General features: G+C 39.8%; 2 protein-coding genes across 6 annotated transcripts in view; both read right to left on the bottom strand.

The window, feature by feature from the left end:
- schlank (ceramide synthase schlank) overlaps positions 1-17,859 on the bottom strand; it is a 737,426-nt gene that overhangs the window by 56,691 nt on the left and 662,876 nt on the right. The window lies entirely within an intron of this gene.
- On the bottom strand, positions 6,373-7,667 carry LOC137248026 (uncharacterized). Its single transcript, XM_067778915.1, has 2 exons — positions 7,314-7,667; positions 6,373-7,255 (listed from the first exon to the last, which is right to left on the bottom strand). The coding sequence occupies exons 1-2, from the start codon at positions 7,573-7,575 to the stop codon at positions 6,477-6,479; spliced, it is 1,041 nt and encodes a 346-aa protein (XP_067635016.1). The 5' UTR covers positions 7,576-7,667; the 3' UTR covers positions 6,373-6,476.

Here is a 17,859-nt window from a genome sequence, read left to right as displayed (position 1 = left end):
ATGATTTTTCCTATATTGTTTAACGACTGTAATATTGCCTTGAGTTGTTTCAACACAGTAAATCTTAGTAGGCTTGTATTTTTGTTGATACACTTATAAGATTTTTCCGTCAAGGTCTTCTCTTCCACAAGCTTGTTCAGAATAGTTTCCCATTTGTCCATTGGGATATACTATATTTGTCCCTTAGAACTAGACTTTGTCTAGACCATCTGCTCGGATCATGTATCTTTTCTTTAAAAATTTATTATGAGCTGAGTATATTTTTAGGAATAAGTTGAGGCAAGTGCAGACTGTTAAAATTATCAATATGATCTTGATAATGTCTAGTGCCTCACTATGGTCAATCACTTGAATGGAATTGATACATAGGCATTAGGCTCTTCCAATTTTGATTCTTTACCTCCCATTTCAAAATAATAATCGCCAAAATTTTCTCTTATTTATTTATTGATATTAGTCGGTACGTCCCACAATTTTAACTTCGTACCTCCACCTTTCTTCAGCTGTGGTTAGTACGGGTATTAATACATTTTCTAAGGTGGGTTCCCTAGGCACGTCAATCAGTTTCCACCATTTTTTAAGCGAGACTAATAACTTTTCTGCTTCTTTTAATTTCTTTCATGATATTATACCTTTCTTAAAATTCCTATTTTCGAATTCTAAATTATCAACAGTGCGGTTGATATCCTCGTAGTCAAGGTCATTAGGCAATGCACTTCCATTGGAAAAAAAAACTTACTTCATATGCCTTTGATTTTTCTTATTTAAATTTTTAACTGAATTTTTTCCTCTGTGTTTGTGGATAAATTAATTTTTTGATACAAAATTGCTACCGCTTTTCTAAGGTTGAATTTTTTACCTCCTCTCTTTCTTCTGATTTTGGTTGGTTTTAAAATTTTTGGTTCTTCAATTTTTTGTTGCTGATTTCTACGCCTATATTCTTCTATTGTAATTGCGTTAGGGCCCTGTTTAATTTTTTCTAATGTTTTTACTTCTACTGCTTGTTCTAATATTTTTTCTAGTTTGGTTTCTTCTTCCTCGATTAGTTTGCTACAACGCAAATATGCTGCGTCGAATTCCTCCTGACTACTTATATCGTTCATTTAAAAATTTTGGTGGGGAAAAAAAAATCTTAATTTTATTGGCAAAAATCTACTTTTTGCCCATAAACTGGCAGCCGTTAGGTTGCCAAATGCTTCTAAAAGTAAAATACTTAAAATAAAAAAACTTAACTAATGCTAAAATTCTGTTTAGCTGGTCCTCGTTCTCCACGATCTTGTCTATTTACCGTCTTCAATTAGTTTTGGCTTCCTTCTAGTTTGCAGGATCCCTTGTTATTCCACTTCGTTATGCGGTCGTTTTGGTGGCGGTAGGGCAATGCATTTCAACGGAAGGTATACCCATTACGTGGACATATGTGGCAGATGCAAACGGTTATCATCCAACTGGTGATCATATACCCAAGTTACCGCAACAAGTGTTGACAAATTTATAAATAAACTCTGCCAATAACGCCAGCAAAGAGCTTAATGCGGCATTTAGTTTCCTGCTTTTTTTGTATTTGTAGATGTAAGGCAGGATGCCAATAATGAGACAGGATGTTAATAATGAGACAGGATGCTAATAACAAGGCAGGATGCTAATAATGAGGCAGGATGCCAATAATGAGGCAGGATGCCAATAATAAGGCAGTAGGATACTAGTTTAGGCAGTCGGATGCCAATTTAGGCAAGATCGCCATGTAATATTAGAAATGAATAGGTTTGCATTCAGTGTAGTGCCACTTAAGCGGCACCAGATAGAATTGAATTCTTTATTAAAAAGTTGTTTCTTTTATAGAACATTTCTATAAGCTAAAATACCTACTTACACTAATACTTACAAACTAAGTGTATTACATACATATACTTTCAATTCCCTGGGAACTGCATTCTAAGCATAAATAAAATTAGCTGTGTGAAATGCAACGCAAGCATTAATAAATCGAGTGAATAATTTGTATGCAAGTAAAGGCTTGTGGCGAGCATTTGATTAGCTTTAAACAGTAACATAATAAGGTTCAAGTTACTAGACGGCGCACGACGTAGTTACCGTGGCGTGTGAAAATATGTATACAAATGTATTAATATGTATGTAAGAGTCTGCATTTTAAGACATTCCAAAACGGGTCGAAATATATGTTTGTACAAATGAATGAATAACTTAATGATTGAATGCTACAGTAGGTCATAAGTACTAGTCCTCACACTCCTCATCAATCTAGGGCGTTGATCAGACAATTAAATAAAAGCGTTGGGCGCGTGAAATTTCTAAAAATGTGAAGCGTAGCATAACCTGATTAAGGTTCAGTTGGTATTACTTATGACTATCAATAGAAATTTGGCGCGTGCAACGCTTTTATTAAATTGTCTGATCAACGCCCTAGATGGACGAGGAGTGTGATGACTAGTACTAGGACCTACCTAATTATTTTCTATATTTTAGTATTATTACTACTTAATGTAAGTATTGTTTTCAATAAAACCATTTAACTTAAATTTTTTTTTTTTGTAAATTATTTTATTTATTGTATTGGTCTCCGGTAAAACGCGTATCCCACAAACAAATAAAGCACATATTCCTTGGACATCCAGACGGTGGCAGTCCCATGATAGTGGCTACTACTTTCATATCTGCACATACTCACAAAGGAATTGCTCGTGCTGTACATAATTAGAAGGACTTTCAAGTTGTTGTATGTTTCAAGCTTGTCTGTATTGTACGCTAGTGGGACTGGTGGAATACTTTTGTCTTTGTATAACAAGACTGCTTTTAAACTGGCTTTGTTAGAATCTACGAAGATGCGCCAATCGGGTGGATTATAATTTATAGTCATCTCGTTCATCAATCCGGCGACATCATGGCAATAGGTAAACGAGTTAGCACCATTTACAGTAAAATATTGTTGAATATATGCTTGCCTGTCACGATAGCCCGACGTTCTTACATCTAATGCCAAGTGGTTTCCATACTGCAAAAATGGTGGCAATTCTTCGGATTGTCTTTTTGATAGGGCGAGTTTTCTCATCAGTTCATCTAACTCCCGTTGTGTAATGAGCCTCACTAATCCAGTGGATTCAGATGGAATAAATATCTCATCACCTTCGTATGGAATATTCACAGAAGCTGTTTCAAGCGTTGCTTGACATTGGCTTCTTCTGGGAGGTGCGGGAATGTTATGGCTATGTGGTCGTGGCAGTCGCACATACAAACTTTCAATACACTCTCTTTTGCGACGTTTTATCCGGTTATCACCAATATGGTAATTTAAACATACACGACAAGTGCTTCTGTTATGTACATCTAAAAAAAATAGTTGTATCATGGTCATATACAATACTGTATCTAAGTACATAGATACCTGATTTATACCAAATTGCAGGAACTCCAAAAGGCAATTGATTAATTTTCTATTGAGCTTTCAGTGCTTAACAGGTTTCTGGCTGTTCCTTTCAGCTTAGTTTTTATCATTGAAACTGCTACGGCTTCATGGCTATCCTTAATTTGTTCTAGGATATCCAAAGCATCTAAGAAGCTATTCAAGTTCTAAGCTTTACCATCGAATTCTGGCAGAACTGGCGAAGCAGTCTTTAAAAATTCGAGTATTGTTTGTGGCGTTTTGTCGCTTTCTGTTTGCGAATCTTTATCAATAATCTCAATTTTTAGGGCTTCCCCTAAATTGGGTTGAGTCTCTTGTAATAAGAAAGCAAAATTTATTTCCATTTCTTTTTCAAATGACGTTGGGACCAATGCCTCAACGTTGTATGTACTCAGTGATGATACCAATTTATCCCTGACACTGGAAAAAATTTGTTGTGCTTCTAGCTGATGTTTAGCTGTTAAATTGCTATATACCCTTTGTATGATTTTTCCTATATTGTTTAACGACTGTAATATTGCCGTGAGTTGTTTCAACACAGTAAATCTAAGTATGCTTGTATTTTTGTTGATACACTTATAAGATTTTTCCGTCAAGGTCTTCTCTTCCACAAGCTTGTTCAGAATAGTTCCCCATTTGTCCATTGGGGTATATATTTGTCCCTTAGAACTAGACTTTGTCTAGACCATCTGCTCGGATCATGTACATATCTTTTCTTTAAAAATTTATTATGAGCTGAGTATATTTTTAGGAATAAGTTGAGGCAAGTGCAGACTGTTAAAATTATCAATATGATCTTGATAATGTCTAGTGCCTCACTATGGTCAATCACTTGAATGGAATTGATACATAGGCATTAGTCTCTTCCAATTTTGATTCTTTACCTCCCATTTCAAAATAATAATCGCCAAAATTTTCTCTTATTTATTTATTGATATTAGTCGGTACGTCCCACAATTTTAACTTCGTACCTCCACCTTTCTTCAGCTGTGGTTAGTACGGGTATTAATACATTTTCTAAGGTGGGTTCCGTAGGCACGTCAATCAGTTTCCACCATTTTTTAAGCGAGACTAATAACTTTTCTGCTTCTTTTAATTTCTTTCATGATATTATACCTTTCTTAAAATTCCTATTTTCGAATTCTAAATTATCAACAGTGCGGTTGATATCCTCGTAGTCAAGGTCATTAGGCAATGCACTTCCATTGGAAAAAAAAAAACTTACTTCATATGCCTTTGATTTTTCTTATCTAATTTTTAACTGAATTTTTTCCTCTGTGTTTGTGGATAAATTAATTTTTTGATACAAAATTGCTACCGCTTTTCTAAGGTTGAATTTTTTACCTCCTCTCTTTCTTCTGATTTTGGTTGGTTTTAAAATTTTTGGTTCTTCAATTTTCTGTTGCTGATTTCTACGCCTATATTCTTCTATTGTAATTGCGTTAGGGCCCTGTTTAATTTTTTCTAATGTTTTTACTTCTACTGCTTGTTCTAATATTTTTTCTAGTTTGGTTTCTTCTTCCTCGATTAGTTTGCTACAACGCAAATATGCTGCGTCGAATTCCTCCTGACTACTTATATCGTTCATTTAAAAATTTTGGTGGGGAAAAAAAAATTCTTAATTTTATTGGCAAAAATCTACTTTTTGCCCATAAACTGGCAGCCGTTAGGTTGCCAAATGCTTCTAAAAAGTAAAATACTTAAAATAAAACAACTTAACTAATGCTAAAATTCTGTTTAGCTGGTCATCGTTCTCCACGATCTTGTCTATTTACCGTCTTCAATTAGTTTTGGCTTCCTTCTAGTTTGCAGGATCCCTTGTTTATTCCACTTCGTTATGCGTCGGTGGTGGTCGTTTTGGTGGCGGTAGGGCAATGCATTTCAACGGAAGGTATACCCATTACGTGGACATATGTGGCAGATGCAAACGGTTATCATCCAACTGGTGATCATATACCCAAGTTACCGCAACAAGTGTTGACAAATTTATAAATAAACTCTGCCAATAACGCCAGCAAAGAGCTTAATGCGGCATTTAGTTTCCTGCTTTTTTTGTATTTGTAGATGTAAGGCAGGATGCCAATAATGAGACAGGATGTTAATAATGAGGCAGGATGCTAATAATAAGGCAGAATGCTAATAATGAGGAAGGATGCCAATAATGAGGCAGGATGCCAATAATAAGGCAGTAGGATACTAGTTTAGGCAGTCGGATGCCAATTTAGGCAAGATCGCCATGTAATATTAGAAATGAATAGGTTTGCATTCAGTGTAGTGCCACTTAAGCGGTACCAGATAGAATTGAATTCTTTATTAAAAAGTTGTTTCTTTTATAGAACATTTCTATAAGCTAAAATACTTACTTACACTAATACTTACAAACTAAGTGTATTACATACATATACTTTCAGTTCCCTGGGAACTGCATTCTAAGCATAAATAAAATTAGCTGTGTGAAATGCAACGCAAGCATAAATAAATCGAGTGAATAATTTGTATGCAAGTAAAGGCTTGTGGCGAGCATTTGATTAGCTTTAAACAGTAACATAATAAGGTTCAAGTTACTAGACGGCGCACGACGTAGTTACCGTGGCGTGTGAAAATATGTATACAAATGTATTAATATGTATGTAAGAGTCTGCATTTTAAGACATTCCAAAACGGGTCGAAATATATGTTTGTACAAATGAATGAATAACCTAATGATTGAATGCTACAGTTGGTCATAAGTACTAGTCCTCACACTCCTCATCAATCTAGGGCGTTGATCAGACAATTAAATAAAAGCGTTGGGCGCGTGAAATTTCTAAAAATGTGAAGCGTAGCATAACCTGATTAAGGTTCAGTTGGTATTACTTATGACTATCAATAGAAATTTGGCGCGTGCAACGCTTTTATTAAATTGTCTGATCAACGCCCTAGATGGACGAGGAGTGTGATGACTAGTACTAGGACCTACCTAATTATTTTCTATATTCTAGTATTATTACTACTTAATGTAAGTATTGTTTTCAATAAAACCGTTTAACTAAAATTTTTTTTTTGTAAATTATTTTATTTATTGTATTGGTCTCCGGTAAAACGCGTATCCCACAAACAAATAAAGCACATATTCCTTGGACATCCAGACGGTGGCAGTCCCATGATAGTGGCTACTACTTTCATATCTGCACATACTCACAAAGGAATTGCTCGTGCTGAACATAATTAGAAGGACTTTCAAGTTGTTGTATGTTTCAAGCTTGTCTGTATTGTACGCTAGTGGGACTGGTGGAATACTTTTGTCTTTGTATAACAAGACTGCTTTTAAACTGGCTTTGTTAGAATCTACGAAGATGCGCCAATCGGGTGGATTATAATTTATAGTCATCTCGTTCATCAATCCGGCGACATCATGGCAATAGGTAAACGAGTTAGCACCATTTACAGTAAAATATTGTTGAATATATGCTTGCCTGTCACGATAGCCCGACGTTCTTACATCTAATGCCAAGTGGTTTCCATACTTTAAAAATGGTGGCAATTCTTCGCATTGTCTTTTTGATAGGGCGAGTTTTCTCATCAGTTCATCTAACTCCCGTTGTGTAATGAGCCTCACTAATCCAGTGGATTCAGATGGAATAAATATCTCATCACCTTTGTATGGAATGTTCACAGAAGCTGTTTCAAGCGTTGCTTGACATTGGCTTCTTCTGGGAGGTGCGGGAATGTTATGGCTATGTGGTCGTGGCAGTCGCACATACAAACTTTCAATACACTCTCTTTTGCGACGTTTTATCTGGTTATCACCAATATGGTAATTTAAACATACACGACAAGTGCTTCTGTTATGTACATCTAAAAAAAATAGTTGTATCATGGTCATATACAATACTGTATCTAAGTATATAGATACCTGATTTATACCAAATTGCAGGAACTCCAAAAGGCAATTGATTAATTTCTTTGGTAGGCCATTTTTGTAAATGGTTATAGCAGATTTGGCATATCTTGTTGGGAGCCCACGACTCGCATTTTATAATCGGCTGATCAAAATACTGCGTATAGAGTGATTCCAATACTGGAGTAGTATTTACCAAACTTGTTTTAATACTAAATTTAGCGCACACAAAACAAAAGATCGATTGCAGAATTGCTTCACATTCTTTTTCACACATTTTTTTTATTTTAGAGCTGGTATTACACACTTTTATCAAATATTTGAAGCCATTGAATGAGTACTAAACCTCAGCTGTTCTCATTTACTCACTTTAAAAGCATCGCACACTTGATGAACATCATTTGTTGGGAAGCACAGTGGACATAAGTACTGTTAAGAGCTCATAAGTATAAAAACGCAGTGCTTTGATTTGAAAATAGCACATTTAATGCAAGTTTATGATTTATTTAATATTCAATAGTTTTACCAGCTAGAAATTGTGTTGGTTAAAATAAATTTTTGGTAAAAAAACGCATTTTTTCGCCTAAACAGGGGTTTTGCCAAATTTTTCTTTAAAGATATGTGTATCAAAATAAAGGCCATTTAACCACCTTTACAGCAATACTAAGATTTTTGATATGTGTAGCGAAAATTCGGGAATATCAGGTTTTTCATATTTTCGAAGTTCTGACTTTTCACCTCGTATAACAGCTGTTATACTAAATTTCTCAAAAAAAGAATTCAGCCCTACAAATAAGAGAAAAGAGCGGACCACGACCACATTTTTACATTTTTAATTCGCTGAACGCGTTACCAAAAAAAATAAAATTTCGAAATGTAGAATTTCCAACTTCGAAAGCCGATATCTATTTTTTGGAGGCTAACTTAGGAAAACGGATAGTAGCTTTTATACTTAAGCCTCAATCTCCTCAAAAAAATTGGTTTGGTCCAATACCCAGAAAAAAAGTTGATTTTGTCGCATAGTGTACTGTAATGATAGAATGTGGAGGAAGATTTAACAGCAGTCATATCGACCGCCTTAGCTCCAGGTTGTATTTTGGAAGTACACGAGAAAGGGGGCATAAAAGAAAGACCCTTTTAAAATAGTACTTAAATTCATACCTTTTCAATAATGATAGAATACAGAGAGCAGTGTATGTAACTTGAATTTAATGCAATTTTATGATAAAAATAATTAAATGAAGTACATATCGTTAGCTTAATGTGAAAATGTGCTAAGTCAACTTTTACGAATTTTACAAGACACGAAAAAAACTGAATAATTTTTGAAATACCATTATCAAAACTTTGAATGGGGATACCTTAATTGCAATGCTTTTGAGTGTAGAACTTTGAAAAAGATAAATAAAAATCATTTATGCCAACCCAGCAGCTATTTTATGACTTAGCACAATTCCCGCACTCAAAACAAATTTTTTCTCCTGACTTAGCACTTTTTACTCAATATGTTTTCCCATCACTCCTCCCCTTTAATGATTGAAATATAACACTAAAACTATATATTTGACAAAAAATACTATTTATTTGTCAAACTATTTCTAACGGTTCTGATCTGGACTATTTTGGCGGATGATGCGCAGACAATAATTTATTTTTAAATTCAAACAAATGCTGTGTTGTGTCTTAAAAAAAACTGCCACATTTATCTACAAACTAAATGCTAAATCTCTTAATCGTTGTCAAGAGAGTAAACACTTGGGTGTATACTTTGACTCCAAACTCTGTTTTTCTAGTCACATTGACTTCATTGTTTCAAAATTTGTTGCAATGGCTGGGTTCAGTAGACGTAACATCAGTGACCTTAAGGACCCTATTACGTTGAAGGCACTTTATATATCCTTGGTCAGAAGTGGTCTTGAATATTGCTCAATAATATGGCACCCTTTCTATGAATCTAACTCATATAAAATTGAGGGAGTTCAACAATTTTTTACAAATATTTCTTTACGTATGCTTCACTGGCCACACGGCCTCCCATCACATACCAGCAGGCGCAAGTTGCTTGGCCTTCAGGCTTTGCAGGACAGAAGAACTTTTATCTCACTCATGCTTTCCTATAATGTAATACACTTTAGCACGAAATGTTCTGATTTATCTAATTTCTTCATTCCATATATTCCACTGCGTGATCTTCGGCATAATAGATTACACAGGCTGACATCTCAGAGTCAGGAACCGGACTATATATTTTCGAAGGATTTTGATGCGATGAATCGAAATCTGGCCATAAAATTGCTCTATCAGCTCTGGTTTTCCAGATATCCTAACCTAAAAGTGCAAAAAACACCGTTTTTGCCCATATTTGGGGTTATGCAGACTTGTAGATATTTTCTTTCACCAAGATTAAAGGACGGCATTTTTCTTATTCTTTCAAATGGCGTTGAGTTTGCTTAAATGTAATTTGTTTTCGCTGAGATATCGTATTTTGAAATTTTGTGGTGTAGTAGGAGTCGTTTCTAGGGGTTATGGGATACGGAAGTTGATGGGTTAACAGTTAAGTTGGTTAGCCCACTTGTGGTGTGAGATATCTAGATAAATAAGACTTATTTTAGGAAAAATATGCGAGTAAACGCTGTCCCCAGGGTTAAGTGGATTAGTCTGCTTGCGGTATGATAGGGGTTAGGGCTGTGTGTGACTTGGTACCTGAGCGTTAGATAGTGTAGGGGTGTGGTGAGTTAGCAAACGTATGGTGTGAGAAAAAATTTTAAGAAAAATAAGACTCAATTCAAGAAAGTTAGTAATCGACTATACCATGTCTATGTTATCTCAATCGATTTTCAGGTGTAGGGAAATTTAGAAACATGAAAATTTCAAAATGCGATATCTCAGCGAATGCAATGGATATTTGAGCAAACTCAACGCCATTTGGAAGAAGAAGACCTGTACTTAAAGATGCCATCCTTTAATTTTGGTGAAAGAAAACATCTGCAAGGCTACATAACCTCAAATATGGACAAAACCCGTGTTTTTTGCACTTTTAGGTTAGGAAATCTCAAAAACCAGAGCTGATAGAGCAAATCCAGATTTGGATTGAGCGCATCATAAACCTTCGGAAATATATAGTCTGGTTTTTGGGTCTGAATAATGGTTGAATTTTGTCGGCCTGTGTTATTTATCGAAATAGCTCATAAAAGGAATTATATTATAAATCAACCTATTGTAAGGTTCCATTTTGGAACCTCCGAAAATGTTGTACTTACGTTCACCCTACTGCACACTCCACACCAAATACCAATTCCAAAAGATTACTTTTAGTTTTAAGTTATCTTTCTTTATTTAAGTTAGTTTTGTAGGTTTATAAATAGTTTTATTATAATTTACTTTTACCTATTTTAGTTTTAGTTTTAGTTTGTGCAAATAAATTAATTTAGGTTAGTCACACTTGAAGCTGGAAAATTATTGTGTCAGTGTCTCGTTTCTATTCAGTGACGTGGGCCGCAGTTGTACTTGATATGCGCGTTGCCACCTGTACGCGCCTGTCAAATACAACTAAAGGCCCAACCACATAGAATACCTTATTATATTTTGGCGTAAGGCTTATGTTCCTTATACTATAACTAGGACTATACATCTACATAGCAAATAGATTCAGTAGTGTTATTAATTTTAATAACAGCTTATATAAGTTTAAACGTGAATTGTTTTCTATTTTTTACTAGTCCGTAAGAAAGCATGTAGTTATCGACATGCAAAAATTGAAGTAGATAGGTTAGGTTAGGTTGAACTGGCCGGTCCTTGAGGACCTTACATAGACTGATTGAGTCCGTAGTGTTACCAGAAGTTTGTTTTAACGACCAAACTGAAAAACCCTGTCAAAAACCAGGCCCTATCTTATAAAATAACTCCGCCCTCTTGGCAAATACTAGAAGCTTCCTAGGACTTAAGTCACTTGCTGCTTCTAGATCTGACAGCTGTATCACTCCTAATAGCTGGAGTCTTAGCCTGGCAAGTGCAGGGCTCGAGCACAGAACGTGCTCGATCGTTTCCTCCTCCAACCCGCACTTCCTACATCCCATATCACTGACCAAGCCTAATTTAAAGGCATGTGACGCCAGAAGGCAGTGTCCAGTCAGAATACCCGTCATGAGTATACAGTCCTCTCTTTTTAATGATAGGATCAACTTTGTTAGTCTAAGGTTGTAAGACCTACACATAATCTTCGACACTTTACAGCCCCGCGCTTGAACCCACGCCTTTCCCGCTTGGTCGATCATATGCACCTCTCGCCTTCGCTTAATTTCGCCCAGTCAAATTGGGACGTCTATGGAGCAAGCTTCAAAGGATGCGTCCTTTTTAGCTAGTTCGTCCGCTTTTTCATTCCCATCTATTCCCATATGCCCTGGGACCCAATATAGATGTATGCTTCTCCCTGTCCCGATTCTCTCCAAAGACTGCTTACACTCTAACACGCATTTAGATGCAGATTATTGCCTTAATTGCTGCTTGACTGTCAATATAAAAGTTAACACGGTTGCAGCTTAAGCTATTCTCGTCCAGGGTTTCTACTGCTTTGGTTAAGGCTAATATTTCCGCTTGGAAAACGCTACAGTAATCCGGCAGCCTGTAGGATCTGCTTATTTCCAGATCAGCACAGTATACCGCAGACCCTACTCCTTCCACTACTTTGGAACCATTTGTGTACACATGTATCGCCTCGTCCACCATTTGCGCACCCTTGCGCCAACCGTCCACCTCTATTGTGGCCTTAAGATCTCCCTCGAAGCGCCGATAGGGAATCAGGTAGAAGTACTAGATAAAAGTCAGCGCAAATCATTTATCAAACACCAAAGACATGTCTCGATTGGGTGAATCCAATTTCAAGGGGTTGTGTTCGCAACCCTCTCAAGGGGTTGCCAGCGCAATATATAGCTTCTCCAACCCAATTGTCAACCTCACCTACCCGTGGCGAAACATGTTTCATTGACAGCCGAGGCTCTGGCGACCCCAAGTTCCTCATGGTGCTAGTGGATGGGGCGGGCGGGATGGCCTGAAAGGTTTAATGTGGTCATATAAAGCGTTCCCGAGATGGTCGGGCTAGTACCTTAATAGTGCTTTGTTACCGGAACGTACCGGATCCGACAAAGCACCATCAACATCGGCCCAAAGCCTTCGGGGAGTGCCTTTATCGTTAATACAACAACAAAAACAAAGCATGTTCTTTTAGACTGAATGAATTAAATAAGTAAATAAAATGCGCGCACAAAGAAATTACTAGTAATTCAGATTGATATTATTAACTGGTTGACTTAGCACATTTTTTTTGAACACTTGACTTTGATTAAAAATTAAAATATTTTTTTTTGTGATCGTTGTATTTTGAATTCAGTTTTAAAACTGCATTAAAATACAATTTTTCAAAAAAAAGTGACTTTGCACATTTTCCATATATGAACCCTCACTAGGGTAGGCACCTTGTCGTTGGTGTGAGGGCTTAGCCGAACTCCATAGCGCCCGACTATGAGGCGGAGCTGTTTAGGACTGACATCTACGCCGTTTCGCCTCATAGGAGGGCGGCGGGATGTCGGTGACCAAGAACTGCCAACCCCCTAATCCAGGGTGTTATGCGGACCGTGCCTATTGGACGATTTGCAGCCAGGGGATAAATTCGGCTGTACTCGAACGGAGCCTTCCCGATACCGGGCCACCTCGGGAAGTATTAATGGCCTTACCACAGTAAGGGGCGCTGCTGTGGCGAACGGTTCTTTCCCCGTATATATTACTGGACCGCTGAGCCCGCCTTGTCGGGCAGGTGGTCGTACGACCAAGATGAACGACTCATTATCTGATTGTAATAAGGACGATGTAAAGAGGAGAACTGTGTCGCAATCCAAGGACGACAAATACGAATTAAGCGATGCATCGGACTCGGGGAGCGAGAGCTAATTCAATGAGTGGAGAAGGGTACGGAGCAGAGGAAGTAAAAGAGCTCTCCGCAGTACCGTGCAGCACTAAGAATTGTACAACGCTTGGGAGCAGTGGTCGACGCAGCAGAAGTGGAGATCGAGCGCTTGGAATGGGCCCATGAAGCGGTAGAAGTAGGTCGAAGGCAGTTCAAAAGGTTTGCTGCGAGAAACCCTCGGTTCTGCAACCGGTACGAGGCGTCGAATGGCAGAATGAAGAGGCAAGGTTCGGCGGAAGGCGACAAGCCTGCTTTCAAGAGGCAGAAAGGACCCAGTCCTAGAGCCGCGAGGCAGGGCAGTCGCATAGACAAGACAAGTAGGCCCAAAGCTGTAAGACAGATGGGCTCCAATAGCGAGGTAGCAACTACCTCGAAAGCAGCGAGTCAGAGGGAAGTTCCAACTACGGAAGTAGGAGATAAGCTAAAGGGAGATAACGCTAAGACTCCGGCTTTCTCGGAGGCGCTAAAGGGAGTTAACGCTAAGACTCCGGCTTTCTCGGAGGTGCCAAAGGGAGATAACACTAAGACTCCTGCTTTTCCCGAGAAGATGAGTGATGTGGCAAAGCAGTCACTGACTGTGGCGCTGGTCGATCGTAGCAGTCCTTTCGGACAAATGACTACTGAAAGGTGGAGATCTGTGGAAAAGGAGCTTATTAGCTTAATGATTAAGATGATACGGGAACAACCAAGTAAGCCCCTTCCAACCTTTGATTCGGGGGGATGGTATAATGGTGTGAAGAAGATAGCGTGCGACAACATAGCGAGCTTGCGGTGGCTGGAGGAAGTGGTTCCAAACCTCCAAAGGCAAGGTACGAACGCGCAGTTTGAGGCGGTGGATAAAGCGCAAAGTTAAGGTATGGATACCATGCGTGATGAAGTCGGAGGATACACTGCGACTTCTGCAGAATCAAAATCCGAACATACCGACACAGGATTGGAAGGTACTTACTTTATCTCGTCCTACCGAGGATGGTCAGTTCTACATCTTCCAAATAAACAAGCAGACGGAGGATATTTTGTACATGCAGCTTGGCAAAATGTCCTTTGGCACTGGCAAAATCTGCATGCGGCTCAGGAAAAGAAGTCCCGAGGATAAAAACCCTAACACGCTAGAGGTGGGCGAAGTCGAAAAGGACCTCAAAAACCTAAGGGAAAAAAGACAGGTGGAGGTCACCGACGTCACCACGAACGTGCTAGAAGAGGACCAACCGCTAAATGGTGCTGTGACTCGCACAGAGGAACACCCGGCACAACAGTCACGAGAGGCTGGAGGGGGCCTCGAATACTTTAAACCAAAAGGGCAAGGGGAGAACGACGGCGTCAAGACGAAGGTGCTGGAGGGGGACAAACAGCCCAATGGTGCTGCGAGTCCTACAGATAAACCTCCAACACAGTAAAGTGGCGTCGAGCGAACTCCTCCTAACCCTTGAGGAAGGTTCGTTTGACGTGGCGCTGATCCGGGAGCCGTGGCTCTCATCGGGAGGAAAGGTTTCTGGACTTAGCGCGCGCGGGTTTGGCGTTTACTACGCGCAAACGGAAGGAGGGGTGCGAACTGTAGTAATGGTAAGGAAACAGCTGTATTCATATATGCTGCCTAATTACACCACTGAGGATCTCGCAGCGGTGGCCGTTGAGCAAAAGAATAAGCAGGCATTTATCCTGGCATCCTGCTACATGGCCCATGCTGCGGAGGTTCCGCCGATGGAGTGCAAAAGTCTAGGAAGGTCATAGGCGCAGATGCAAATGCGCACCACAATGCGTGGGGAGGAGCAGATACGAACGAGAGAGGCGAATCTCTGTTTTGTTACATCCTGCAAACCAATTTTCAGATAGCCAACAGGGGAAATGTCCCTACATAGATTGGTCCAACATCCAGCACTGTTCTGGATATTACATTGAGCTCCGAGCGTGATATATCAAGGTATGATTGGATGGTTCTTGATAGACCATCCTTCTCCGACCATGCGTATATCAGCTGCAGCAGCCCCCTAAAGAGGGTAGAGAAGGGAGGAACCTTTAGAAACCCTAGGTCTACGAACTGGACTAAATTCCAGAAACATGTGGAAAAAAAACTGGAGGAGTCGAAAGAATTCTTAACAAGGACGCTTATGACTGCGTATAACAAAGCTTGCCCTCTAAAAAGATTTAGAGGAAAAGCAAAGCCGCCATGGTGGAGCAATGAGCTGAGTCTTCTAAGAAGACAGGTAAAAGATATGTTTAAGCTCGCAAAGACTGCGGAAAGCGAAGCGTGTCGGGACGAGTACATGCATCTACTGAGGATCTACAAGCGTGAAATTACTAGGGCGAAGAGAAACTTATGGAAAAGTTTTTGTACGGACATAGAGTGCTCCAGCGAAACAGCACGGTTGAAAAAAGTCCTAGCAAAGGGAAACATAGTCCAGGGACAAAAAAGAAACAGAACGGGGAATGGTCACGTAGTAGTGAGGAATCCCTTGAGGTGCTTCTCGATACACATTTCCCATCGGGAGACGGTTTAAAAGAGCCAGCAGGCATCACACACACTTCGATCACGGAGCTAGTAGTGCCGGGCTTGGTGACCGATACCAAGATCGAGTGGGCAGTGAAAACGTTTTCTAAGTTTAAATCGCCGGGCCCAGATGGTATATTCCCGGCCATGCTACAAGTCTCAAGTAGGGCGGTCGTGGAATTGCTTAAAATAATATTCGATGGGTGCATAAGACTGAATCATGTATCGCACTCTTGGAAAACTGCTCGTGTAGCTTTTCTACCAAAGGAGGGGAAGATCGGTCACGTATATGCCAAAGACTATAGACCCATTAGCTTAACATCATTTCTGCTCAAAACCTTTGAGGGGCTGATAGATGTGTACATAAAGTCCAACGTGGATGAAAAGCTGCTCTCCACAACACAGCATGCGTACACCAAAGGCAAGTCGGTAGACACCGCATTGCATAGGGTGGTAATAAGCACAGAGAAATCCCTGGAATATAAGGAGTATGCTCTAGGAGTCTTCTTGGACATTGCCGGGGCTTTCAATAATGTTTAATTTTCAATAATTACATTAAAGTACATCCTGCCTTAATCAGATGGATCGGCTGCATGTTAAATTGCAGAAAGATTACATCACAATGGGGATTGTACGAGGCCACGAAATCAGTGGACAGGGGCACGCCGCAGGGAGGGGTGATATCACCTCTGCTGTGGACGCTGGTCATCAACCAACTGCTCAGGCAATTCGATGAGGGACCCATAAAACTTACGGCTTACGCAGATGACGTTGCAATTGTCATAAGTGGAAAGTGCCTTCCAACGATTAGTTCTTTGATGGATCGGGCGCTTCGGGATATTCATACCTGGGCATCTAATGTCGGGTTGAAAGTCAATGCGGAGAAGACGGATGTGGTCTTATTTACAAAGAGGTACAAGGTCCCAAATTGGACCAGGCCTAAGTTAGGAGGGGTGACCTTACAGGAGAAACCTTGCACAAAATATCTAGGAATCATCCTAGACAGTAAGCTGTCATGGAAGCTCAACGTGGGGAGAGGGTCAAGAAGGCCTCAACGGCATTCTATGCATGTAAAAGAATGCTGGAGTGTACGTGGCGCTTATCGCCCTCTCTTTCTCATTGGGTTTTTACAGCGACTGTAAGCCCTATTCTATACTATGGAGTTCTTGTTTGGTGGAAAGCCACACAAAAAACAACATACCTCAAAAAATTGAAGGGTAGGCAGACTAGCAATACTTAGCATTACGGGAGCCCTGAACACAACCCCGACAGCTGCACTGTACGCCATTCTGCACATTCCACCTGTAGACTTGGTAGCAAAGGACATAGCATTAACAACCGCAACCAGGCTCGGTGCCTCGGGGCAGCTTGAGCACCGACCATATGGCCATAGTAGTATAGCGTCATCAATCACAAGACGAACAGACTACCTGATTCCCTATATGCGCTTCGAGGGAGATCTTAAGGCCACAATAGAGGTGGACGCTTGGGGCAAGGGTACGCAAATGGCGGACAAGGCGATACATGTGTACACAGATGGTTCGAAAGTAGTGGAAGGAGTAGGGTCTGCGGTATACTGTGCTGATCCGGAAATAAGCAGTTCCTACAGGCTACCGGATTACTGTAGCGTTTTCCAAGCGGAAATATTAGCCGTAACCAAAGCAGTAGAAACCCTGGAAGAGAAGCTGCAACCGTGTTAACTTTTATATTGACAGCCAAGCAGCAATTAAGGCAATAATCTCGCATAGCACAGCATCTAAATGCGTGTTAGAGTGTAAGCAGTCTCTGGAGAGAATCGGGACAGGGAGAAGCATACGTCTATATTGGGTCCCAGGGCATATGGGAATAGATGGGAATGAAAAAGCGGACGAACTAGCTAAAAAGGGCACATCCCTTGAAGCTTGTCCCGTAGATGTCCCAATTAGATTGGGCGAGATTAAGCGAAGGCGAGAGGTGCACATGATCGACCAAGCGGAAAAGGCGTGGGTTCAAGCGCGGGGCTGTAAAGTGTCGAAGATTATGTGTAGGTCTTACAACCTTAGACTAACACAGTTGCTTCTATCATTAAAAAGAGAGGACTGTACACTCATGACGGGTATTCTGACTGGACACTG

Source organism: Eurosta solidaginis, chromosome 4 (genome assembly GCF_040869045.1).
Source record: "Eurosta solidaginis isolate ZX-2024a chromosome 4, ASM4086904v1, whole genome shotgun sequence".
Taxonomy (NCBI): Eukaryota; Metazoa; Arthropoda; class Insecta; order Diptera; family Tephritidae; genus Eurosta; species Eurosta solidaginis.
This window is presented reverse-complemented; position numbering and strand designations above follow the sequence as displayed.

Bases quoted from the DNA above. Each gene is read 5' to 3' on its own strand.
- LOC137248026 (XM_067778915.1), bottom strand. From the start codon at position 7,575: ATGTGTGAAAAAGAATGTGAAGCAATTCTGCAATCGATCTTTTGTTTT. The intron at 7,256-7,313 runs GTATCTATATAC...TATTTTTTTTAG, and splicing joins TGCAATTTGGTATAAATCAG to ATGTACATAACAGAAGCACT.